This window comes from Littorina saxatilis, linkage group LG17 (genome assembly GCF_037325665.1).
Source record: "Littorina saxatilis isolate snail1 linkage group LG17, US_GU_Lsax_2.0, whole genome shotgun sequence".
In the NCBI taxonomy this organism is placed as follows: Eukaryota; Metazoa; Mollusca; class Gastropoda; order Littorinimorpha; family Littorinidae; genus Littorina; species Littorina saxatilis.
In genome coordinates, this window is record NC_090261.1 from 40,678,140 (window position 1) to 40,705,062 (window position 26,923).

General features: G+C 40.7%; 1 protein-coding gene across 1 annotated transcript in view; it reads right to left on the reverse strand.

Moving 5' to 3' along the window:
- The window catches only part of LOC138952819 (myosin-I heavy chain-like), a 181,102-nt gene that overhangs the window by 68,106 nt on the left and 86,073 nt on the right, over window positions 1-26,923 (reverse strand). Inside the window, exons 10-19 of the mRNA XM_070324555.1 lie at window positions 14,683-14,757; window positions 13,865-13,915; window positions 13,131-13,370; window positions 12,348-12,487; window positions 11,266-11,383; window positions 10,561-10,716; window positions 9,725-9,836; window positions 8,116-8,222; window positions 7,177-7,334; window positions 4,342-4,365 (exon numbers count right to left, since the gene is read on the reverse strand). Of these exons, the coding sequence (XP_070180656.1) occupies window positions 4,342-4,365; window positions 7,177-7,334; window positions 8,116-8,222; window positions 9,725-9,836; window positions 10,561-10,716; window positions 11,266-11,383; window positions 12,348-12,487; window positions 13,131-13,370; window positions 13,865-13,915; window positions 14,683-14,757 (1,181 nt within the window). The remainder of the gene's footprint in view (window positions 1-4,341; window positions 4,366-7,176; window positions 7,335-8,115; window positions 8,223-9,724; window positions 9,837-10,560; window positions 10,717-11,265; window positions 11,384-12,347; window positions 12,488-13,130; window positions 13,371-13,864; window positions 13,916-14,682; window positions 14,758-26,923) is intronic.

The following is a 26,923-nucleotide window of genomic DNA, read 5'->3' on the forward strand; positions in this document are numbered from 1 at the left end:
TTCAGAAAGGACAAAGGTGTGGGAGTGGGAATACGCGGAATCTTTCTGGCAAGAAAAGAACCAGAGTAAAAGCACTTTGACAACACCTACATGCATGAAAAGATGAGAACAGGCTTAAAACTCAACCCACTTTCAAACTCACGAAAATGTACAAAAGATCTTCATCTGTCTTTTCTTACTCACAAAAAAAACACCCAAGTTCAGAGAGACAATTACAAAAATCACACACACAAAAACGAAACAAAAATATGTGAACACATTATTCCACATTTACTTTTGAAGTAGCCTACGTCTAGGAAAAAAGGTTTACATTTTACACTTTTCACATTGACAATACTAAATACAAAAAGAAACAAAAATATGAGACACGCCACAATGCAACACAACACTGCAAAATATAACAATAAGACATGTGGGATAACTTTGTCAAAAATAAATCAATCATTACACAATGAAAAAAAGGTTCTCATGTAATCAAAACTAAAAATGACAAATGATCACACGGAAAAAATAATCACATTTCATGCTCGATCAAGTTTCCTGGAGATTGTAATTGAACCGATTTAGGGAAAATCAGACAGAAAAAATAAGAGAGGAAAAACATTTGAGCAACTTAATGATAGGAACACAGCCAATAGGAACTGGAGGAAATAATCACGACATTTTAGATTTATTTTGTCACCTCAGCAACACAAGCCAGGAGTCCCGTTTCCGGGGTCTTCTGCAAAGATAATGTCTGCAAAAGTAAGTCTCCTTCTCTCTCAACAATGTCTGCAGAATTTAGTTTTCAGGGAAGGACTGTGTCTTTAAAAGCAGTCTAGTCCCCTGCTTTTACTATGTATGCTCATGTAAGTTGCCAGATTCTTACTTTACAACATGCAAAAACTCATATCTTGTTCCACTATTTTTCTTCTGGTATAAATCATGTTTTTTCACATTGCTTCAGAAAAAAAATCTGATTTCGTTCGTTCGTTCGATTTCGTTTCTGAAGCTTCAAAACAAAGCTGTTTTTCCATATCTGAAGAATGCTGAAGCCACAATATTTTTTCTTTCACAATGAATGTTCCAAAATAGATTTTCTAAATAGCTTAAAAAAAATTCACACACAAAATCCTTTTCCCTTTCCCTATTGTATCAAAAAAGCAACCTACTCCTGAAACTTCAACCCCAATTCACATGTCAAAAAATTGGAAAAAGAATGCCAATCATGAATGGGCACACACTGGAAAGTAATGTTGCTGCTGAGAGCAAATACCCATGCACATCTGCACTTTTCCAAAATAGCGCACGTAAGTACATAATAACTGTTTGAATAATACTTCATTGCACAAAAAGCATCATCATTTTACAGCTGAAAGCAAAGTTCACAGATTTACGCTCGTCCACATTTGTCCAAAATGGTGCATAATGCTTTACCACATTTTTAACTGAATCCCCGATGGCACAAACACTTAACTGTAGACTAGGATCTCTGCTGATGGGACTGGAATTGGTGAGAGGGTTCTGGGGGCAAAGGTTTTACAATATGTGACCCTCCACCACGAAATGAGTCGCATGTCACCTTTGCATGATTTTCATATTTTTACATTTTCCTAAAGAGTTTTTTATGCTCTATCCAGTGGTGAAAACCGTTTTAGTGTAGCTAAGTGCACTTCGCTACCCTAAACACTCTAATCATCGCACAGCGAAACAGCCTTGTGTACAGTACAAAGGGGATCACCCACCCCATAGCAGACGATACGATGCTGCGCGCGCACCATTGCCGGCGCAAATTCTAATAAAATACCTTTCTTTATATATCTACCTAACTTCTATCTTTCAAAGTCCCTTTTATCTTTGATACGGTCCTAATTATATTTAGGTTTGCATAGAAGTCACTGATTAGGCTGGATGGCTGCATATTATTGTGTTATTTACGATAATGCTTCGAACTGACCAAAGCGTCACTCTGACCTTGACCGGTTTTCATGTATCGTCGAGAGAAATTGATTCTCACAAACTCATCTTTGTCTTTTCAATCATTGTTTTGTCATTTTTGCATCACTATTACATATCCCGTACCTATGTTGCATATGATTTTAGTTTGTTTATAAGGATTTGGTTGTAATGAGTGATGCTTGGTTCCTCTGCAAAGATTGCTAATTTATGCAGACAGGTACTCGCGCAGGAATTTAGCCGATTCCATTTACTTTCGGACTTTACCGCTTCGTACTAAGTCAATGTATAATTTTCCCCCAAGTAACGCATATCATGATGTTTGTCTAGGGTTCTTCTTTTTATCTGTATGATTTATGAGTTTGTCCATTATTCCAGTTTGGAGAGTTTTGTAATTTTCCGCACTGAAGTTGGTTCAGTGCCTTCACTAGGACCATTGTTTTTGTATCCTACTAAATAAATATAAGTTTTTCCGAAATGTTATCTATTGCAATGGAAAGCTAAAGGTCGTAGCTTTAATTTGATGTATTGTTTGTTATGATTGGTTATGTATTTGTTTAAATAACGTAGGGTAAAGCAAGTGTAAGAAACACAGATTCCGTGTTTCTGGCCGTATTCAGGCGATTTTTATTCTCGGCGGACGGTGCTTTCTGTGCAGTCCGCGCCGGGGCTATAAGTATAAGCCGGACACCGGCATAAGCATGCATTCGCTCCTAGCAGCTGAACACGACACTACACTTGCTTTGCTGTCTACGGGTTTCGCCTTCGGCCTCTACGTTTCCTTGCATTGTTTTCTTGAATAAAAAGTTGAAACAAGACGCTTGGACTTGGGCTTCGTGTATCTACTACCCCTTCCACTCCTCCACTACATTAGAAAAGAGCGAAAACTGTTTGAGTTATAGGCCTGTGACTAAGGTGACCCTCACACTGTTACAAGGCACTCCGATCCCCGGACTTATATTAAGCCTAGCGCAGAACCGCGCGAGGTGACATGCGACTCATTTCGTGGTGGAGGGTCACATATGTGCACATGATCTGCTTTAATTTGTAGGGCCAACACAGAATGCAACAAACCAAGAAGCCTTGGTCTCTACATGGCCTGCGCTATTACCGTATTTCGTGACTTTGAATCAATGTCATAGAACTCCTTTCAGCTCCATAAAACCTTGATTTACTACAAATGAAATAAAGGGTGTAATGTAAACTGCATGTTGTCATTTCGTTTAACCCTTCTTCCAAGCCTTTATTTACTAAACAATCAGGAATACCTGCTGAGAGTTTTCTTTACTTCCGCACTAAAAGCAATGCACCCATGAATTACGTTTTTTTCTGCATTGAGAAAACAGCTAATCATAGTGTCATTCAAAGAACAATGTTGGGGTTACGTTTTAATCAACAGGTATGTTGTTCCCTTGATTGAATTATTCCTTAAACAAACAAACAAACAAAAAGTCACACTATTGGGCTTTGCCTTTAACCAGAGCAAGAGGATAGATACTCCTCATAAAGGAAAAAGTTGAAAGGCAGTTATGTTTTAGTGAAAAGACTCATCTTGATTATGAATTCTGCATTCATGTAGTAAATGTATTGTTCCCATGTAGAAATTTGAATGCATTCAATTCTAGTGATTTCAGTGGCATCATACCTAAGTATACCAAGAAGAAAAAAATGCGCCTTAGAGTGTGTAAGAAAAACGCTTAATAACCGTTGTACATTCACAAATATTTACACTTTTTAATGATGTATTCAACAGTTTACACAGGCACGTACGCACACGCGCGCACACACACACACACACACACACAGACACATATGACACTCACAACACACTTAAACACAATTTCATGTTCAATATGTGGCTTTCAAAAACGGTGAATAAAAAAAAATGTATGTGTGTGAACCACCTTCACCTGTGGTGCGAAGAAAAAAAAAGCCACTAAGACCGAAAGCAATTGTACACTGTTCACACTACTTAAACCGCTCAAACACAAATACATCTAAAATAAATCATTGCACAGCCCTGCCTTGCCCTTGCCTTCCATGAACTGATAATGATGTTTAACTGACAATGGTATGCAATGCATCATTCTTGCTGCATACCCAATAGCAATGAAATACATTTGCACGTCAGTGAATATGTCAAACTCAGCAACAGAATGGTTTTTACTCCTCCCAAAATAAGAAAGCTGAATGGATGGATAGATGAATGGATTATCGATTGGGCTATGGCCTTAATTGAATAAATGTATGAGCAGTGATTTTCAAGTGAAAAAATATATGCCAATATGGTACATGTGATTCCTGCTGCAGACAGCATACAGCAATGAAATGAAATGAATGCACACGCTAACAAAACAGAACAACACACAATCGCACACACAAAGCGCTGTACAATACTGGGGATACCTTCTCATAAGATCGTCCACTGTCCTGTAGGTAAACGAAGGTAGAGACTGTAGAATCTGAACATCCATTTTCTTCCACACAACAATTTTCCATTCACAAGTCTGTGACCTTTCTAAACGACATATAAAACTATGTACTAGCACCCGAGATTCAATTGCTGGAACATGCTGCTTCAAAGCAAACAATGCAGATGTTGATAGCTTTCTATTTCCTTCTGCTCCTTCTACATTGCTAATGGCTGAAATGCAACAAAGAACAGAAGAAAAAAAACATGCCATACCAACCTGCATCTATGATGATTAAAAAGTCTTCTACAATTGACTCTTTGATTAAAAAAACATGAGGTTTGGAACTTCTGTCGTTAGGCTAGATGGGGTGATGTAAAGCATTGAATGGAGAAGTGTTTTTGTGTGAATGTGTTTTGTTGTTGTTTTCGTTGATGTTCTTTTCATGTTTTGAAAAAAGATCTTTCTTTTTTCTTCTTCTTTTTTTTTTTTTTTTTGGGGGGGGGGGGGGGGGGGATTTCTTTTAACTACCTGTTCAAAATACTTACTCAAGTGGAGTTGGTCTGGTAACCATGAACACGAAATCAACTCAGTAAGAAGTTTGTCCACAAAGTGCATTAACTACACATGTATCATCATGTATGCCATGCATCCCTAACCCAGTAACATATGGCTTTTAGTGGTTAGTAAAAAACAGCTGCACAATCAATACGCAACACATTCTGTAAACAAACTGTTGCTGTGATATAATGCTTACACGTTAAACAATATTGACCGCTTGTTTCTACAACATTCTTCACTGATCAATAGTTACGACCAGAAAAAACTACCTAATAAAGACTTCTAGCCAGCTAAAGGAATGGAAACTACAATGTCTCATCTTAGCTAGACTAAAACAAAAAACCCAGATCAAGACAGTGCTAAGAACACACAACCTTTACTTTTAATAAAAGAAATTAATGTCATGATTAATATAAATCAGAAAAAATATAGAAAAAATCATGCATATTTACTTTTGATGTGCTATCTACATTCTATTTGATTTGTTTCCCCTTGCAAACGGGAGTAAACAAAAACAAAATTCTTTAAAATGGCTTTTCTTGTAAAAAATAAAAACAAGTCGCGTAAGGCGAAAATACAATATTTAGTCAAGTAGCTGTCGAACTCACAGAATGAAACTGCCATAACGAGAGAGAGGGAAGGTAGTAGTGGTGGGGGATGTGAAATTAATCAAAAGTGATAGAGTGAGGGGTTAAACAGTGCAAGCCTACTTTAGCGCGGTAGTGGTTACGCTATGCTGCATAGCACGCTTTTCTGTACCTCTCTTCGTTTTAACTTTCTGAGCGTGTTTTTAATCCAAACATATCATATCTATATATTTTTGGAATCAGGAACCGACAAGGAATAAGATGAAAGTGTTTTTAAATTGATTTCGAAAAAACAATTTTGATAATAATTTTTATATATTTAATTTTCAGAGCTTGTTTTTAATCCGAATATAACATATTTATATGTTTTTGGAATCAGCAAATGATGGAGAATAAGATAAACGTAAATTTGGATCGTTTTATAAATTTTTATTTTTTTTTTACAATTTTCCGATTTTTAATGACCAAAGTCATTAATTAATTTTTAAGCCACCACGCTGAAATGCAATACCGAAGTCCGGGCTTCGTCGAAGATTACTTGACCAAAATTTGAACCAATTTGGTTGAAAAATGAGGGCGTGACAGTGCCGCCTCAACTTTCACGAAAAGCCGGATATGACGTCATCAAAGACATTTATCAAAAAAATGAAAAAAACGTTCGGGAATTTCATACCCAGGAACTCTCATGTCAAATTTCATAAAGATCGGTCCAGTAGTTTAGTCTGAATCGCTCTACACACACACACACACACGCACACACGTGACGCACGCACACACACACGCACGCACACACGCACATACACCACGACCCTCGTTTCGATTCCCCCTCGATGTTAAAATATTTAGTCAAAACTTGACTAAATATAAAAAGACCAAACCAAAAGAAAAAAATTCTGAACACAACTAGATCATTCCCCATATATTCCTGTTCAAGAAAACCATTTTTTCACTGTACGACTGACTCTAGCTGACAATCAAAAGATAACTCTCACAAACATCAACATGACACAGTTTTCTTGTACTTTGGGAGGTCTATAGATGGGGATGTCTACAACATGTGATTGAAGGTTCTACATGTGCCCTCATTTCAATACTAACTCTAACACAGACACATGACAGTTCAGGTAGAAAGAACAGGTATATAGCTAACTGTTTCTCTTCCCATGATCATTCAAGTGTATATGAAGTAGGTAATATAAATGTACTAACAAACAATGTTTGGAAATAACTGTGATAGTGTCAAGGTTTTTACTGGCTGTGTATAAGAGTTGTGCCTCAGGCAAACTCGACATATCGCTGATCTGTGAAGACAAGTGATCATGACGTCACAGTGAATAAACTCTTATATGCACGTTATGCAGTCTCTGCTTGATACAAAGCCCTTTTTTTTCCAAAATGTGCTCATTGGAGCTCACTATTCACTGCCATTGCAATTGTTTTCCTCCACTTATCAAAAAACCTAATGTGCTTGCTGTCACTGTTTTGAAGGGGCACAACTCTTCCACAGCCAATCCTGACAAGTGATGTTTCTGGAATTCGTATATTGTTGAGGCAAGCAAAAAGGATTGCCACAATTCCACATTAAAAAATTCACATCTAGATCTAAAGGACTGATTAAACGTGAACGTCAGATACTTCTAAAACTAACAGAAAAATCTGTGAAACATTGACTGAATACTAACTTTAGAGATTCCTCGATGGCCTGTTCATCAGCAGCCTCTTTCTCTCTGTCCTGCTGCTCTCTCTCCAGCTCCTCCTGTCTCCTCCTCTCTTCCTCCTCCCGTTTCTGGACACGCACCTTTGCAGCCAGGCGACGGGCCATAGTGCCTCGCAGGTGAGTCTGAAAGTAGTTGAACGAGAGCATGCTTACAGTAAATTTTAACACATTGATTGAAAAAAAAAAGTTGTAAAAAGTCAGGAAACAAAATGGATGAGTAAGCTCTGTGTGTTTAAGAAAAATGAATGTTATTCAAAGGGACGAAATCACAATATGGCATGAGGTTTTATTTCAAAGACTGTCAGACATGGATTTTCATATGCCAGAGAAGAGTTTTGAAACTGGGCACCTTCTTCCCGTCGTACGGACAAGCATGGACGTCGAAAATTGGGGTAGCTATCATGGATTTGTCTCCTAGGAACTCACCAGAAAAGGCTGTTGTGATGTTACAAAATCTTTCTCATTAGTTTTAGAAATGCCTTCACACCCAAATCTATTCTCAAAAAATTCTTGCTGTTTTGCGGATGTCAAATTCTATGCTTCATAAATAAACCTCATGTCATTTTGGACTGCTGCTTTGCAATGGACACACTTTTTTTTCTTTCGTAAGAAGCCTGTGCAAAATGCTTGTTGGCAAAAACACATTAAGATGGGTTCTCAATTGATAACAAAATTTTCAGCTGAAAATGGAAAACCTCTACAACATAGTTTTAAAATGTCCCCAGATAAAAACAACCAAACAAACAAACAAAAAAGACATAAACTCCACCTATCCATCTATCTATGAGTTTTGTAAGAAATTAATACATACTGAATTAAGGTTGTGTGTAACATTAATGTACAAGCTACTAATATTCCCTTCAGAATCTTACGAGCAAGCACAGGTAAAACGCGGTCTATATACCTGTAGGACAACAGCAGCACGGCGCTTGCGCAGAAACGACAGACGCAGGCGGAATGTTCTGAAGTTGTCTTGCAGAATGAGGGTGGCTTCTCTCTTTCTCAGGTACTCTAAAAACAAAAGTTAACGGTGAAGATTTTAATGCAAAAATATAAAAACAATTCATGTTAAGTGATATCAATCAATATGAGGCTTATATCGCGCGTATTCCGTGAGTACAGTTCTAAGCGCAGGGATTTATTTTTTTATTTTTTTATTTTTTATTTTTATGCCATTTATATCGCGCACATATTCAAGGCGCAGGGATTTATTTATGCCGTGTTAGATGGTATTTTTTTACACAATACATCACGCATTCACATCGGCCAGCAGATGAACACAGCATTCTGCTGCACTGCAAATTAAGCTAGTACAGGCACACACAAAAAAGGCTTTTACAATTACCCATTGAAACCTTCACATGATTGAAAAAGGGTACATGCCGGAAGAAAGAAAAGCTTGAATTCAAACAAGATTCCTGCTGTGTTTGCACAAACAAACATTCAATATGACAACAGAACTCAGTGTTCTTTACATGCAAAGAACTTGACAATCTTAACAGATCAACTAAGGTAGTTGATTCTTGAAATTTAAAACAAGTCGCGTAAGGCGAAAATACAACATTTAGTCAAGCTGTCGAAGTCACAGAATGAAACTGAACGCAATGCAATTTTTCAGCAAGACCGTACTCGTAGCATCGTCAGTTCACCGCTCGTGGCAAAGGCAGTGAAATTGACAAGAAGAGCGGGGTAGTAGTTGCGCTGAGCAGGATAGCCCGCTGTTCTGTACCTCTCTTCGTATTAACTTTCTGAGCGTGTTTTTAATCCAAACATATCATATCTAGCCTATATGTTTTTGGAATCAGGAACCGACAAGGAATAAGATGAAAGTGTTTTTAATTGATTTCAAAAATTTAATTTTGATCATAATTTCTATATTTTTAATTTTCAGAGCTTGTTTTTAATCCAAATATAACATATCTATATGTTTTTGGAATCAGAAAATGATGAAGAATAAGATGAACGTAAATTTGGATCGTTTTTTAATGGTTTTTTCTTTTTTTTACAATTTTCAGATTTTTAATGACCAAAGTCATTAATTAATTTTTAAGCCACCAAGCTGAAATGCAATACCGAAGTCCGGCCTTTGTCAAAGATTGCTTGGCCAAAATTTCAATCAATTTGATTGAAAAATGAGGGTGTGACAGTGCCGCCTCAACTTTTACAAAAAGCCGGATATGACGTCATCAAAGGTATTTATCGAAAAAAAGAAAAAAACGTCTGGGGATATCATTCCCAGGAACTCTCATGTAAAATTTCATAAAGATTGGTCCAGTAGTTTGGTCTGAATCGCTCTACACACACACACGCACAGACAGACACACAGACACACATACACCACGACCCTCGTCTCGATTTCCCCTCTATGTTAAAACATTTGGTCAAAACTTGACTAAATGTAAAAAAGATCAACCTTATAGAAAACGGAGATGACTGAAAAACATTTTTTTAATTTGTAGACTAACAGAAACATTAGTTTTGTTTTTGTTTTTATTGTAATCCCAGCTACTGACCTCGTCTCAAAAAGAAGCCTCTCCAGATGCGCTGAATGGTGACTGCGTTCTTGTTCAAGAGATTCTGACGTCTCTCCTCCAGTGGCTCAAACACTCTGTTGCGCATGAATACCTGCAACAACAAAAGCGTTTTGTAGCTATCAGAAGGAAAAATGCAGTTGCAAGTGGCAGGGTCTTAAGAGAGACAAGAGAATCAAGAAAAGTATCAAGCTATCTGCATGACTACAGATAGGCTGATCAAGTTATCTTCTTTATCACTATTGAGGAACCTATCCCCTCTGCCATATCGTTCACTGTAAAGTTTTGTGACAATTTCATTTACTCATAGCAAGAACTGTACAAATTATGGCTGACCTCCGAGAGATATTGAAATCTAACAAAGCTATTGTTTATATCTAACTGTGTGAAAAACAGTCAAAACTATAAAAGTACCATATATATCAACACTGAGGACTACAAAATCATGACAGAGAAATGACGATGGAAATGAGATTTTATGTCCTTAGTGACAACTGTAACCAATTCGAGAAATACAAAGACATGTAAATGTATGCCGGTGTGCGCCAAAGTCTCATACAAGGTAAGAAGGGAAGCAACTCAACATTCTCAGCTGTTAGAAGCGTGGGCCACATACATCGTCTCCCCACTCCCTAAACACACACACACATACAAACACACACACATGCACAAACACACACACACACAAATGCACACACACACACACATGCAAACATGCAAACACACACACACACCCACACATACAACATACTATCCTTGCCCACCCCTCCACATTCATCAACCTGTGATGCTGACAGGTTGCATGTAGATCTCCTCACCTTGGTCTTGCCAACCTGCCACTCGGTGGCGGGCAGATTGAGAGCCGTTAGAATAGTGATAGCACTGGCCCTCTGCTCTTCACCCTGAGAATCACGGTGCAGCAAGATCCCGTACTTGCCCAGGAACATGTCGATGGGGATGTGCACTGGGTAGCCCTACACACACACACTTCTAATATAGCATGCGATCACAGATGGTCAAGACAGAACTTAATTAACACAAGAATGTGTGATGGACATGGCTGCATGACTCTCTTTAGGTTGATAGGGCCTAAATCGATCAATCCAACAATCCATGATCATTATTATTCTTTTTGTCTGTCAATAATTAAATGGTTCCTTTTTGATTTCTTCTTTTTTTCTTCCTCAGCAAAGCCACCAAAGAAGGATATTAAGAACCATTGGGCATATAAATCATTTATCCAGCTGAAACATTTTTAGACAGATCATGTTGGAAATATGTGCTTGTCTTCAGCAGCAAATTCATGGTCTGCGCAAGACAAATAAGCTTTTAAGTGCGTGAGCATTTAGTTAAATTTGGTTTACATATGATCTGATTTGTGTTGTGTTTTATATGACCACATTGCACATGTCTTCACCTATCTTTAAAGTCCAACTTTTCAGCTGAGAGCAGAAATGCTACCACCTACTCTAAATCAAATCAGCAGCTTTATAACACCACTGTCAGATACAAGTGTAAGTTACCTCTCGCTTGATGCGAATGATGTCCAGCATGCCAGAGTACCTCAGCTGCTGCAGTACCTCTGTAGGGTGGTATTCGTTGGCAAGTTTCTTGCCGTTCGGCTTCAGGCATCGCACATACCTGCAAAAAAACCCAGCACATATGCATACCTCTCTTTAAAAGTGACCACGATGCAAGAAAGAAACCTGAGGATACAGTGTTGTGGCTGCGCTTATGTTTAGGGACGTTTGTGTACAGCTGTTTTTTGTGCTATTTTGCTGTGCTGTATTGCATTGTGTTGTGTGTGATTACACCATATGTGTACACATATTATTTTATGTCTTTTGAACCCAGAGACTAGCACTTTTTCACTCACTGGGTCAACGTACTGTAAATGATACATTTTGTTTTGCCAATAATGAAACGTTCCCAAAAATAATAAAGACCACTGGGTCGACATTCTGTAAATGTAACGTTTGTTTTGTCAATAAATAAACGTTGCAATAACCTACCATACTAATTGTTATTTGCCTAATTTAGAGAGACTAGCATTTTGGATAGAGCATTATAGTATATATAAGTAAAGAAGAAGGCTTTTCTGTTCAATTAAGAATTCCAATGAGATGAATACAAAATCAATGATCAGCCTTGACCAAACTGATTGAGCTTGAATTTTTGATGGACAAACCCTTTCTAGAAATCAACAGGAAACAGGCAGAAATGCAACTGGTGCTTGCGTGGGTTGACCCTTGTGGTTTTAAGACATTTATTTTGCAAGAAATTCATGTGCTAAATGCTGCAGAAATACTGAAACCAGGCATGAAATTTGCATACATTTAGTAGAAAATCTGATCTTGTCTCCAGGAATATAGGCAAGGTTCCCATGTACTCAAAAGGGTGGAAGGGAGGTAACAATTCTCAACTGACAACGACAACACAATACCTTTACATCAAAAGTCACACATTAAATGCTTTACCTTAATTTTGCTTTGATGAATCTGGCTGTATGTTTGCCTTTATAAAATTTTGTTTTGTCTATTGTTCCTTTCTTTTTGTTGATGTAACTTGCATTTTCTGTCTCTCCACTTGATAATATATAACTCACCATGGATTGGTACAGTCCAGCACATCAACCAGGGCAGACAACTGGTGTTTGAAGGTGTCACCCACTGTGGGTTTGCTCTTGGCTGTGCGAGAAATTGTTTGTCTCCCCTGCAGCACCTCCAGTCGAACACCCAGCAAATCCTGAAAAAGACAACCTTCCTCACATTAATGCTGTCAAACCTTCAACTGTTTCAGTTAGTAAGTGAAATTTTAATATGAAAGAATACACACCATACATGTATCTGATATTCATGACACATTTCAAGTAATACTGTTATTATAAAAAATCTTGAAAGTGAAACACAGAAACCATAGTTTTCAACTGCTACACATACATGTGTGCAATTCGACTGTGCTGTGTGCATAAAAAATCACCTTTACAGAACAATACCTGGATCTAGATAGATCCCTGGTAAATTAAGCTGTTGGTGATCAAGTTCTGCAAACACAGAACCTGGAATCAAATAGTTCTTTACCACAGAAAAAAGTAATCTGACGGAACTCAAAACAAATACTGTGGATGCAAATACAAGACAAAATAAGTCCTTTATAATTGAGATACCTGGCATGTGTAACTATCTTACCAAAATGTAAAAAACCCCACTAAGGATGCATAAGTAACATCTTTTTACTTCCACAATTTCCTGAGATACAGTAAAATCCTTCAACCATTTATGAGATTTATCAACCCAGCAAGACATCTTTTGAAATGACTGCATGTGATTCAGAAGCATAAGACATTCTTGATTCCAGGATTCTTTCCCAAAAAATCTGCTTCACAAACCTGGAATCTCGTCAAGTCTTGCACGAAGGTGTTGGTAGCATTGTGCATGAGCTCAAAGAGCTGATCCTGCTGTGTGTCCTTGTTCTTGTCCAGAAAACCCTGGGCCTTGTAGACCACAGCGCCAGCGTAGTGATATATGCCAAACTCCACCTCCCACGTTCTGCGGTCACTGCCCTTGATGTAGTAAGGGTGGTCCTCCAGTGTTTCGTGCTGCTTCATCAGATACGACTTGTCTGTGCCCTGGAAGAAAAGTGGGCAGTGAGGTGAGGGATACTGTGGTGAACATCAGTGAAGAAGAGGTTCTGTGTTGGGGTTTTGGGTCTTTCTGTTGATCGTTCTTTAATGATATGGACAATGATTTTTAGAAAGCCAGATGGGAACGAGACTGCATTCTGCGCACAGCAAATTTTGCTTGAGCGTTATTTGTTTACTATTTTAAATTTCAGGTTTAAATGACCTTATTAGAATCCTCCCCTGAAATTAATCAGGTAGTTTCCAATCAATCAATCAATCGATCAGTCAGTCACTTTTGTTAGCAATTGCTATGATGAATCCCTCATTTTGTTTTCCAACAATGGAAACAACTAATGTATCAATTGCGAAAAATTCAAACTGCATCAGATATTGTTCTGTCATGCTTCCAACATACTCCCCTTCCACACCCTCCCCTCAACTCCCCCCACCCACCCTCCAACTTAATCTCACCATTTCCTTCAATCATGGTGGTCACTTACCTGTGGGAATCGACACTCCTCGTCCAGCATTTTCAACACACATCTTGGAGGCTGAAATAGCAAATGTAAATGTACTCTTCTGTTCAAAATTTACAAACCAAAATAATTGAAATACTTAAACTCCCAAAGTAATTTTTCAATTTCTAAAACTGAATGTGCACATACATGGACAAATGATTCAACTCTGTCATCTGTTTTTCTCTACATTATGTATTTGGGAAATCAGTCTAAGAAGAAAAGTAAGAACACAGACAGAGACAGAGAGAAAGTCAGGCAGAGAAATCGCAATAAAAAATATAATAACAACAAAATAAAATTAGAAAATAAACAAATTCAGCTTTAGTGGCAGCCCTTAAATGATAGAAAAAACCTACTTCCAACAACTACTAAAGTAAAAACAAAACAAAAATGAAAACAGCTTGAGCCAGCAATTTATGACATTTCTTTGCAACTTTGTTACATGTAGTTGGTGTTAACAAAAATGTGTGTGAATTTCTATTTGATTAAAATTTTATTCTTTTACAACATCTATGTACAGGCATGAGACCAAGGGTAGGGCGGGTGGTGGCGAGAGAGGTGAAGGGACGGGGAATGTTTCCGGTGCCGTGTGCCGGGCTGTGAGCAGTGCCCGCCAATGTTTAGCTCAGGCACCGTCGCGGCAGACGCGCTTTAGTTCTATGCAGCGCGCTATTCTGGCCATCCGGCAAACTGTCCTACTCATCTCTAAGGCAGACTGATACCAAGAGGTGTAAGTTACACCCGCCTTCAGGCTCAGGCATTTTCAAACGCTGTACTCAAGACTATGTAAAAGTAATGACCTTCTCCAGGAGTTCCACACACTTGGTGTTGTCTGTGAATGTGATGTGTGAGAACTGAATATCTTCTTCTCGATACTGCAACACAGAAAAAGACAACACACAACATTAGCACAACAGGCCTGAAAGTGGCCAGTATTTTTCTCGCCATGGCGAGTAGAAACATGTAACTGGCGAGTAGAAATGTTCATCTACTCGCCGAATGCGAGTAAAGCTGCTGAAACAAATTGTTGGTTTGGCTAGTAAAGTTTGCTCTCTGGCTAGTAAATTTTCAGAATCACTAGCCAAAGGCAAGTACACCATTTGTTGGACTTTCAGGGCTGCACAAAGAATTAAAGTTGTCATAAAAGTAAGTAGCTAGTAGACAGACAGGCGAGACAAAAGGCCAGTAATAGCTTGCATGGAAGCACATGCAAGGAAATGTAAGCTTCCCCCAAAACAACAGGTATAATTGCAAAATATATAAACCTAAAACTAAAAATCAATCCACCAAAGCACAAGTGTGTACAGCAAACTGTTGCTGCTGCAGTATTTGGATGAACTCATATTATGAAGATATAACAAACAATTAAACAATGCAGCAAAAATCAACCCCAAAAAACACCTTATATATACATATACGACTTGTGTCTGTGTGTCTGTGTGTCTGTGTGTGTGTCTGTGTATCTGTGTATCTGTGTATTCGCCATGCACGGCCAAAGTTCTCGATGGATCTGCTTCAAATTTGGTGGGCTTATTCAGAGAGACCCCGGACACAACCTCATCGATGAGATATTTCAACACGTGCTCTCAGCGGCTGAACCGATTTTGGTTCCACCTCAGCTACCCGGGCCCCCATACCGACACACCAAAGCCGCTACACCACATCACAACGCCAAAGTTCTCGCTGGATCTTTTTCAAATTTGGACACCGTATTCAGCTACACCCCGGACACAATATCATCGATGAGATATTTCAACACGTGCTCTCAGCGCGCAGCGCTGAACTGATTTTGGTTTTTGTGTTCATTTCACCATTATAAGTAACTCTTCCTTATCTTCTCCAGTGTTTGGCGTTTATCTCCCTTCCTTCGTGTGGCTTTCCCGTTTGTAAGTTACTATTACTATTTTTAGAATGTCACTGCGCTGTCCACTGCGCTGTCCACAACGCTTCCCTTGCACCCGTAAGTTGTTCTTACTGTCAAAGTGAAAAGGTCGAATCAATTTATAGCCACGCGAAAAATACACTCTCACCTATCTCTATATATTTATAGATACAGATATGCATATATATATACGGCTTCTCTGTGTGTGTGTGTGTTTGTGTGTGTGTGTGTGGGCAAAAACCTGTGTATTGTAGAGTTCTGTTTGTGATGTGGTCTAGCGGCTTTTGTCTGTCTGTATGTTCTGGCATTTGAGAAGCAACAGCAGATAATATAGGGCTAAGAAATAAGCTCTAAAATTCTCAATCCCGTTTGACAGGACTTCGCCTTCAAAGGTGATTGTGGTGAACCGCCACGCTGTCTGTCTCTGTCTCGCGATTCACCCCGGCTTCGGTATTCCTCTAGTATAAAATGTACGGTCTTGACCCAGACTAACACTCAAGCATTTGCAGGAATGAGAAGTCAACAGACAAAGACAGTATTAGTTCAGTACTAGTTTACGGCTCTTTTTGGGGGGGCCTTATTTTTAAAAATAGCACTACTAAAGAGGTGTCAGCTACAGCCTATTTTTGTCACTTTAAGTGCCTCTCTGCTGCCCTAGCCTCACTTTGAAGTACAAGCCCTCTTATCTTTGAGGCAATTAGTTGTAGGTGTGCCACACTCTCTCATGTGCCACACTCTCTCGCTCTCTGGTAGTCTGGTAGTAGGTGCTGGTAGTAGGTGCTGGCAGAGACAAGTCTCTTAACATAATGTTTTATCATGTAGGGTTATCAAAAGTGGAAAGGGTAAGGGGAGAGCAAGGAGAGGGAAAAAAAGAAAGAGAGGATGGTTAAGGAGAGGGAAGAGGAGGGGAGGAGGAGAGATTGCTATGCTTTCCTATGCTAACTTGGTTTTTCTGTCCCCAGAACTAGTGTCTATTTGGGACATGACCTGGTTATATGCTAAGAGGGGGAGACAGATTGAGAAAGAGAGATTTATGTCAGTCAGTGTGTGTGTGTGTGTGTGCACATGATTGCATGATGTTATGTGTTCAGAGTCAAAGAATGCATGTCAACCTAGGCACTAATCTTAGAAAGTTACTTCATACAAGTTTCAATGAAAGCCAGGACACTGTGTCCAATGCGAGTGCATAAACAGACATTCCTGGTGTCCCCTGGGAACTTTCCCCTGACAGAAGACATCATCATCATCATCCTCTACTTTTCTCCTCCTTCTCCAGCTCAAACTTGTTCCACTTACTCATGCTTCTCAATCACCATCCTCCACCCCATTCTGCCACCGCCCTCCGAACTTCCTCGCTCCCTCCTTAATTATTACTTACAGAGTACGTACAGCGCTATAGTCACCGCATCACAAACTCACGAACAATGCGCCCAGATTCAACACCTGTTCAGAGTCCAAGAACGCGATTAGTCAACGTCAGTATCTAGAAATCACATACAATCAACCATGTTCGTGTCTGCACATACCGTGAACTCACCATTTCATCGCTACGCTTAGCGCAGTGACATTCTTTCACGATGTAACTATCGGGGTACCGATCTTTGCTCTCAAAGCGAGGAACTGAAATCTGCACTAATTAATATGCAAGGGTGATTGATTCCCTGGGGGATACAGATCTTGAAGTACCAAGTATACCCCTCCCCTCCCCTCCCCTCCCCTCCCCTATTTCAAACCGATATACAACGTTCTACCTTTCAAGGCCCTGCGTTGTCAGATTATCCCCCTGTCAATATTATCTCTCTTTGAAGACCTAATCTCATGAGACTTCTGACAATCTTAAAGTAAAGTAAAGTAAAAGGAGGGGTTGGTGGGTTCAATGTACCCCTAACTAATGATACCTATCTGATTAGACCAAAGACATATATACCAAGGAAGAGGGGGGGGGGGGGGGGCACTGGGCCCCTTACTATTCGCCACTGGTCAGTCTAAAGACAGAGATTGTAAGATAGATCTTGGCATTCGCTACTGACAGCAGCGGCGGTGAAGGGCTTGATTGCCTGATGTATTGGTGTCTAGCTATAGCACGGCGTCTGTGAAGGGCAGCAGACGACCACACACCTGATCAATGCTTCTCTTAATGACCATCATATCTCCCCTTACTGAGCAGTCTTCAATCAAAAGGTCTGTCTCTCAAACTTGAGGCTAGTGGGTTGTTGTTGTTTTTCTTTTCATGTCCCTTCAAACCTATTTGGCTATGCTGGACCGACTCCATTTTGTTTCCTTTCTCGTTTTGCATGGTGGTCTCCGTGTTTGAAACTACGTTTAGTCTATTACAGTAAAATGAAGAAGACCGACTCCATTTGTATTCCTTTCTCAGTTTGCATGGTGGTCTCCGTGTTTGAAACTACGTTTAGTCTATTACAGTAAAATGAAGAAGACCGACTCCATTTGTATTCCTTTCTCAGTTTGCATGGTGGTCTCCGTGTTTGAAACTACGTTTAGTCTATTACAGTAAAATGAAGAAGACCGACTCCATTTGTATTCCTTTCTCAGTTTGCATGGTGGTCTCCGTGTTTGAAACTACGTTTAGTCTATTACAGTAAAATGAAGAAGACCGACTCCATTTGTATTCCTTTCTCAGTTTGCATGGTGGTCTCCGTGTTTGAAACTACGTTTAGTCTATTACAGTAAAATGAAGAAGACCGACTCCATTTGTATTCCTTTCTCAGTTTGCATGGTGGTCTCCGTGTTTGAAACTACGTTTAGTCTATTACAGTAAAATGAAGAAGGTTCTAAAAAGATCATACCAAACCCGAGGAACTACAGAAAGAAAGGTATCTGGAACCCTGCCTTTGGTGTCATGAATACAAATCGGGGGAAAAAACCCCTACAGAATGGACCACTCAGTGCAATGTTAGATTGCAGTGCTGAAGAACCGTCACGAGAGGAACGGCAGACTGGAATACGAGCTCGTGCAGGTGTAAGAATGCAGCTTTTGATTAAGAATTACAGAATATCGTTTGAGACAAGTGTCCAAGTACACAAAATCGGTCTTTAATGTCGTGGCTGACCAGATATCAGTTGACGACGTAGAAATACTTCCAAGTAGGTTAATATTTTTATTTTGCTTTACACTGCAGTGTAACAATAAAATACATAAACAATGTAATAAAAGACAACAACAACACAGACAGGTAACAAACAAACAAACAAAAAAAGAACGAAAAAAACACCCACCCAACCCCCATCCCCTCAAAAATAAAACAAAACAACAAGAAAACGGATACATAATGACCCTACAATGTTTAAATAAATCATATCTAGAGCCACCACATCAGCAACGGAAGACGTTCGTCAGAAGACTGACGGAGAACTGGCATAAAAAAAAATGGACAGGTAATTTAGCGGTCTGAGCCATCCCCACGAACCTCGTTCTTCCCCCCGCGGGTTAGGGGGAGTCCCATATTGGTTGGGACGAGAAAGAATTTACCCGATGCTCCCCAGCATGTCGTAAGAGGCGACTAACGGATTCTGTTTCTCCTTTTACCCTTGTTAAGTGTTTTTTGTATAGAATATAGTCAATTTTTGTAAAGATTTTAGTCAAGCAGTATGTAAGAAATGTGAAGTCCTTTGTACTGGAAACTTGCATTCTCCCAGTAAGGTAATATATTGTACTACGTTGCAAGCCCCTGGAGCAAATTTTTGATTAGTGCTTTTGCGAACAAGAAACAATTGACAAGTGGCTCTATCCCATCTTCCTCCTTCCCGATATAACCTTCGTGGTTGAAAACGACGTTAAACACCAAATAAAGAAAAAAGAACCTCGTTCCCTGCCAAGAGCTGTTTTTCCCCCTCTCTTCATAATATTTAATTTTTTTCCATGGTTATAAAAATGGTTTTGGAAATGTGATTATACTTGTCATTTTACATCTAAATGCAAAGAGAGAGCAGTGCCCATAAATTTCAGCATCTCCGAGAGTTATGGCATGAGAAGCAATTTCCGGGATGTGCCAAATTACATAACATGTCTCCTATCTAATACGCGAGCGGACACGAGTTTTTAGATGCAAAACCACTTCCGAGTCCTTCAGAACTCCACAGAACTCCTTCCTAAACCCCCCGACTCCAGCACTCTTCTTTCACCAGACGCACACCGACAGACAGAAACGTACGCACACACACATACATTTAGACTACTATTACGCTTCAAAACATCGCCTCCAAAAGCTACTAGCAGGTTTCTGTGGCTAGCACAAGAGAGAAATTTGCATAGAGCTGGTAGAGGTCTGATGCAAAAAGTCTGCCGGGCTATGTAAATAAGGGTAATTTGGTCGCATCGCCGAGTCTTATCTTTCTGCTCGGAATTCCACGAGTGCTTGCTAGTCCTGTGTCTTCTGGGTCACAGTGAGGATAAATAATATGGAGCTGTATTGACCGGGGTCAAACGTAAATAATGTGCACGGTCTCAACAAATTGCACCAGGAAACAAAAGCAATACAGTGTATGAATACAATATTGACGACTTCAACTGCTTTCTTTCTTTCTTTATTTGGTGTTTAACGTCGTTTTCAACCACGAAGGTTATATCGCGACGGGGAAAGGGGGAGATGGGATAGAGCCACTTGTCAATTGTTTCTTGTTCACAAAAGCACTAATAAAAAAATTGCTCCAGGGGCTTGCAAAGTAGTACAGTACTGGGAGAATGCAAGTTTCCAGTACAAAGGACTTAACATTTCTTACATACTGCTTGACTAAAATCTTTACAGAAATTGACTATATTCTATACAAGAAACACTTACGACATGCTGGGGAGCATCGGGTAAATTCTTCCCCCTAACCCGCGGGGGTACTTCAACTGCTGTTACCATGGTTACTCAAGTCTATAACTAGCACCCCGTTTTCATTAAATTTTCATTACTTTATCATCACATTGGAGGGAACTTTGGGTCGCTTCGTCCCATTGGAAAGCTAACAGCCACAAACGTCGCGCTACCTATAGGTGTGTTCGTGTTTAGGCGTAATCAGCCATCTGTTCTGAACTTCTTGCACAATGACAGAGGTCTTTTGCGTACAACGGTGGTGACATGAGGATGGGACATGGAAACCGTCTCTGCGTCATCACATAAAATTGACACGTTTGAACTGTTCTAACTGAAGAGGGGGTAGGGTGTTCCGCTAAGAATCTTCTGACAATGAATGTCACCTTTCTACAGATCCACTTTGTGACTAAATCATCATTCCCTCCTTCAACACGTCCTCCCCCCCCCCCCCCCCCCCCCCCCCCCCCCCCCCCCCCCCCCCCTCCGGTAAAAACACACCCAAACAATTAAACTTCTACTGAATAAACAAAAATAACAATATCTCAGTCTGTAACCGGCGTTTTTCACAGTCCAGAAGAAAGCAAAACGAGCGAAAGCTCTCGGTGCATTGTATGCACGTCTGGAAAGCCTCGTCTATGCTCCACGTTGTTTGCCGGCAGAACCTAAGGTGTAGATGTGCAAAATTATCGATTTCTTCTCCACAATAAAACCGTCACTGCTAGGAGGAAGCGTTAAAACCATACCGATGGGATTTTGCAACAACGGAACACCATCAGAACTGGAGTTCCCTCAGCGTCTAAACACTTCCATGTAACCATCAATTTCGTTTACAGCTTGCTTGTAGTGTTCTGTAATAGACTTGCTTTACGTAAGTGCTTTTTCCATTTTTCTGTCGAGCATTACGCCAAAACTATGGAAATAAACGTCTTTTTCAGTGCCGTCCTTCTTCTCTTTCTTTCCCTATTTTAACGGACGCTTACGATCAAATTGGTCCAGATTTTCAAGTGAGGTTTCTTATCCGACTATGGACTTATTAGTAAAAGATGAATAACGTTCGATTGAGGTGTTCTAAACACACTCGCACGCACGCACAGAGAGAGAGAGAGAGGGACAGAGAGAGAGAGAGAGAGAGAGAGAGAGAGAGAGAGAGAGAGAGAGAGAGAGAGAGAGAGAGAGAGAGAGAGAGAGAGAGAGAGAGAGAGAGAGAGAGAGAGAGAGCTCCCCTTTTCCTTCGATAAAAAAAAATGTTGCAGATTTTGATCCGACATTCAAAGGACAAACGTTGGAGTTCAGTCATGATATGCGCATTGTAGCATTTACCTGTCGAAACGGCATCCGTTATTTTATCCCTCCCAAACTACGTACTGGCACTGAGAAAATGTCATGGAAACGGCGGTAAAAAAACCCAGATCTATTCCTCTGCCAGCTTTCAATTTCATTCTTACTCTAACAGAAAAACTTTTCTGCTAAACAAGATATCTGTCTGACACTCTTTGGCCAGAAGCAATAACAGCTTTTAAAATCGATCAGGAAGAACCTTGCTGTGCGGAATGCAATTGTGAAGCGGCTTTGACAGCGAATATTAGTGGAGGCTGAGGTTTGTGGAGTTCGAGGTGGTGGTGGTGGTGGGGGGGGGGACGACCAAACTTTCCGAGCTTTTTCAATATGGGTGCAGAGTCTTGGAGTTATTCTGCATGTCAACAAAACACCGACAGTGCATTTTCTGAGACCACGAAACATTTTCCTGCGCCTTAAAACCGCTGACCTGAGATTTTTTATCCACCATAACTGATCAGGACCGAGAACACAGGTACATGCATACTTTTATTCAGGTCGCACTTAAACAATTTTTCCATCTGACCAAAATCAAAACGGAACGCCAACCAACATTGAGAGGCGCCTGTATACGAAAATGGTCGTTGCAAATAATGGGTGCTTTGTTGGGGACGGTCGATAAAGCGTCCAACGGTCGTGAGGATTATATGATAGTTTTGATACGGCTGTGTCCCTGAAGCCGCCAAAATTATGGCTCGTGCGGCACGCAGCGACTGAAATCTGTCCTAGAAATCACCATGGTTGATGCATGGTGGTGCCCTGGTATTGCGGTTTTCTGGATGTCATCGGTATTCAAAGCCGTTGCTGGGTCTGCGATTTAATGGGTCCTGTATAGTTATGGGGTTTCGGTAGCGTCAATATTCACAAGAGTGGTTTAAGAGTAGCAGACCTAACACACAGTGTAATATTGGGGATATATATGTCTGCCTGTGAAGATGCTAAATGCAAAAGGCTTAAAGGCTATCTGCAGTCACCCACTACAGTCCTTTCTTCGAACTGAACAACACGACAGCCGCGTGAGAGTCAACAGATGGTGAGAGACCACAGCGGACACCACAAATCAAGCTGGACATGACAGAAACATCTGGTGTCTCCCAACGTCTAATTTAACGATAGCAGGGCCAATGCATGGAATCGAGACAGTACTGCTGGGCGCCGCGGACAATTACCCTAATGTCCATCACAGTTCGCTGTCTCTCTCGCATATACTTGCACGTGACAAAACTCAGTCCTCAACTTAAGCGAGCGATACGGTTACTGCAATCACATTTCAGTAATCTCTCCTGCTTACCAAAATAACGTGTTATTATCCGTGAAAACTGAACAGGAGCCAAGCTTACACGGATCATTGTGTATCGCTAGACTTTTTTTTTCTTATAAATGAAAGGAACGGAATTTTAGGCTGATTTACACTTCTATTGCTTTCAAAAATATAAGTCGATGAAGCTAATCAGCACAGTGCGCGCTCTCTCTCTCTCTCTCTCTCTCTCTCTCTCTCTCTCTCTCTCTCCTTCTCCTCCTCCCGCTCTCCACATAATTATTAGTTCTGAGTTCCTAATACTCTTGCCCATCCCATACCAGTGACCATACAACAGGAGCCAAACAAATATTCAAGCGCTCAATCAGCAGCATCTGCCTTCTGCTGTGCAAACAACAGCAATACAAGCACTGATCATCCACACACGCTCCAGTGTCACCGGAACAGGCAATGGGCACGTGCAATTACAAAGATGCAAATTATGGCTCGTGCAATTAACAGAAATGCAAATGATCTTGTTGCAGAGTCCAAGAAGGGACTTGTAGTCATACCAGCCTGACCTCTCACTGACCGTTACGGCAACAGCAAATAGAAAAGGTCGCCCTGAACCTTGCCTCGAGCGCAGCTTTTAGCCCCCCATTTCGGAATTCGGAGGTTAAGGTAGGTTTTCTGTGTGTGTAAAGGTACGTTCAAACTTGTGAAACTAGCCAAACGCAATAATATCGTTTCTGACAAGAAGTGACCATTCATGTGAAGCATTTAAGTCTGAGCCCTTCTACAGTACGGTTTAAACATTTTGTTACTCTTTCAAAGGAGGCTGACGTGAATACATGAAGGGGAATTGGGGCGAGGGGGATCCGTGCATTGGCGGGATCGTAGACTGGACGATTGGGGTTTAGAACCTCTGAGTGGTCCCCACTCTGACCTCTTACTGACCGTTGCAACAGTGGTCACGATTCATGATTCATCGAAAGAGACTCGTTACTCGAACTTCTAAGAAGCTGACAGACAGATCGACTGGCGAAAGCAACATGTAATTAGTCTGACCTCTTCGCCTTCATTGGCCGCTCAACAGTGGTCACAGTGAAGCGAAGAAGCCAGCACGGTAACCTACTGAAAGGGATCAGATCAGCTTATTAACACCGGTCAAGTACTCACCGACGTCTGACCGGGTAACTTCACTGACCACGGAACTGTGGTCAAGGCTAATCGATAGGGATGTTCGCGTGCAACGCTGAAACTATCGGATTAATTGACACTGTGACAACTGACTAGGAATCTAACACGATCCTGCCGGTTTGTGTGCGGTAAGCTTCGGGGAAACCTGACACGGCTACGGTGGTTTCGGACACGGACCGCCGGCCGGTGTCAAATTAGACGAGCGGTCAGCATAATGATGACCATTTCGTGACAGTATGGCATTGTTCAGAGGCCTGATCAGATAAAGACAGCACGTGCACACCGTAATGCAGATACACCATGATCGTAGAGTGCTAATTAAGATATTATGAACTGTCTTGCCCGTGTGTGTGACTAGCTAAATGCAATCATAGAAGGTCATTTAAGGCGATGGCGAACTAAATCATTCGAGTCTTAGGAACAACGGTACAAAAATCAAGAGTACTGGTCAAGAAATAAAGATGCACGAATCTATTGAAAATGGTGACTGTCGTAAGTAATAATTTAGTTTATCGTCGCCTTGAGGGAGAACACAACCAGCCGACAAGGAACAAGTGGTCGGCAAAGCCAGACCTCTCTAAAGGTCGTGAACCACTCACCACGACCAGTTACAATGGGGGCACAAAGACCGACACTGTCAAAGCAGACGAAGCAGTCATTAAAGCTTGACCGTTTCCTGAACTCGAAACAATGCAAAGGACAGGTCACGCAAAGCCGTGCGCGCACTACAGCACGAGCACACCGTATTGCAGTGACATCCTTACCACAAAGTGACTACTGAGCACTGTATTGTTGCCGGCTGCTGTTGCGTCAACACGGGGGTAACGACATCAGGGACTTGGATGTACGGGCACAATAGATGAGTCAATTCGAGTCTAACGCGTTGCAATAATTATTAACCGTGTTATTTCAATACAACAACATTTGACTGTGCAACACATTTCTATTCTCCAAATCGTTATTACTTGACAATCGAGGACTGCAAACCAATCTTTACAAATTACGTAGCTTTCCAACTGCATGAATATAAAAGCACGCATCCCAAGTGTCCTGTCATTATTACCAGCTTTAAACTCATTTGACTTCTGTCTATGTTCACCTTTTCTGTTTTTGTTTAATTTTTCTGTGTTTTTGTGTTCGTAAATGAATTGATTCAGCAATCAAAGTGAACTAGTCTTGGTAGCAAGCTACAGCGAAAGCCAGCAAACGGAGCAGAGGAAAATCTGATCAGCACACGTTGACCCCTACTGACCCGTTGATTGTCTGGAGTCTCTCGTCCAATTAGTGCAGGACTGCTTCTTGGTCATTTTCAGCTCCTTTGCACGGCCAAGCGAGGATTTGAAGAGATGACCCGCCAAAATGCCGTGTGGCTTTGATTATTTTTGAGAGAGAGAGAGAGAGAGAGAGAGAGAGAGAGAGAGAGAGAGGGCTTAGGTAGAGAGAGAGAGAGAGAGAGAGAGAGAGAGAGAAAGAGAGAGAGAGAGAGAGAGAGAGAGAGAGAGAGAGAGAGAGAGAGAAGTCGGAAATTTTATTTGTTAGGCCTCCAAGACTGGTGACACATAATACAAGCGAAAAATGTTTAAAAGAAGCAGAACAAGCAACATTATGTTCCTACATCTAGCAACATATCCAGAGAATCAATGCGAAATCGCAGAGCTATATAAATATGCGTTGCTACTTGTCTGATCAGGGGCGGATCAGTTGCTTTGTACGGGGGGGGGGGGGGGGGGCACTTTGAATCGAAAGTGAATGTGATGGGCGCGAAGCGCCCGAATTTGCTAGGGGGGTCCGGGGGCATGCCCCCCCGGAAAAAAATGTTGCCCAAAGAAGCAAAATGGTGCCATCTGGTGCCATTTGAACTTAGAAATGGTCATAGAATCAGCATAGAAAAATCTTTTTTTTTCTTCTTTTTTTTCGGGGGGGGGGGGGCACGTGCCCCCTGTGCCCCCCCCCCCCCCCTCGTCCGCCCCTGCTGACTACGTTGGCATTAATTTTGTAGAAGATGAGAGAGAGAGAGAGACGCTTTGACGCTTTGAAAGTTTAATGTCTTTAGCTAATGAAAGCCTTTTCGACAATGGGTAATGCACACATTTGCAAATGAACATATTTACATAAAGTATTGAAAATGAACGTATTTACACGAAATATTTACAGACTTTCTCAAGCATGGTATCTATGCCAGGTATGTATTACTGCACAGTTCCTTTCGAAGGCAATTCATTTATTCTTTTTGTCCTTTTTTTTTTTATAATGCATCTCTCATTTACCCGCTGCATATGTCGCGCAGAGTTAGCCCATGTAGATAATTAATGCTTTGGTGAAAGTCAAAAGTGACACCCGTGCATCCTCGATTTCTTCGTAATAATGTCTGTTTTGCACAGGTCGCCTGGTGTGAATGTTCCTGATAAGTCTTTTCCTTATCCAGCAGGTACCTCTCATCCTGCTTGAAAAAACAGTGAATGATGGCATGATTCCCAAGGTCTTTCCCTACTAGGGCACAGTCCAAAATCAAAACAATGTCGTCAGACTCAAGGAGGAGGTGCTTCTTGCCTTTGAACACAGCGCAT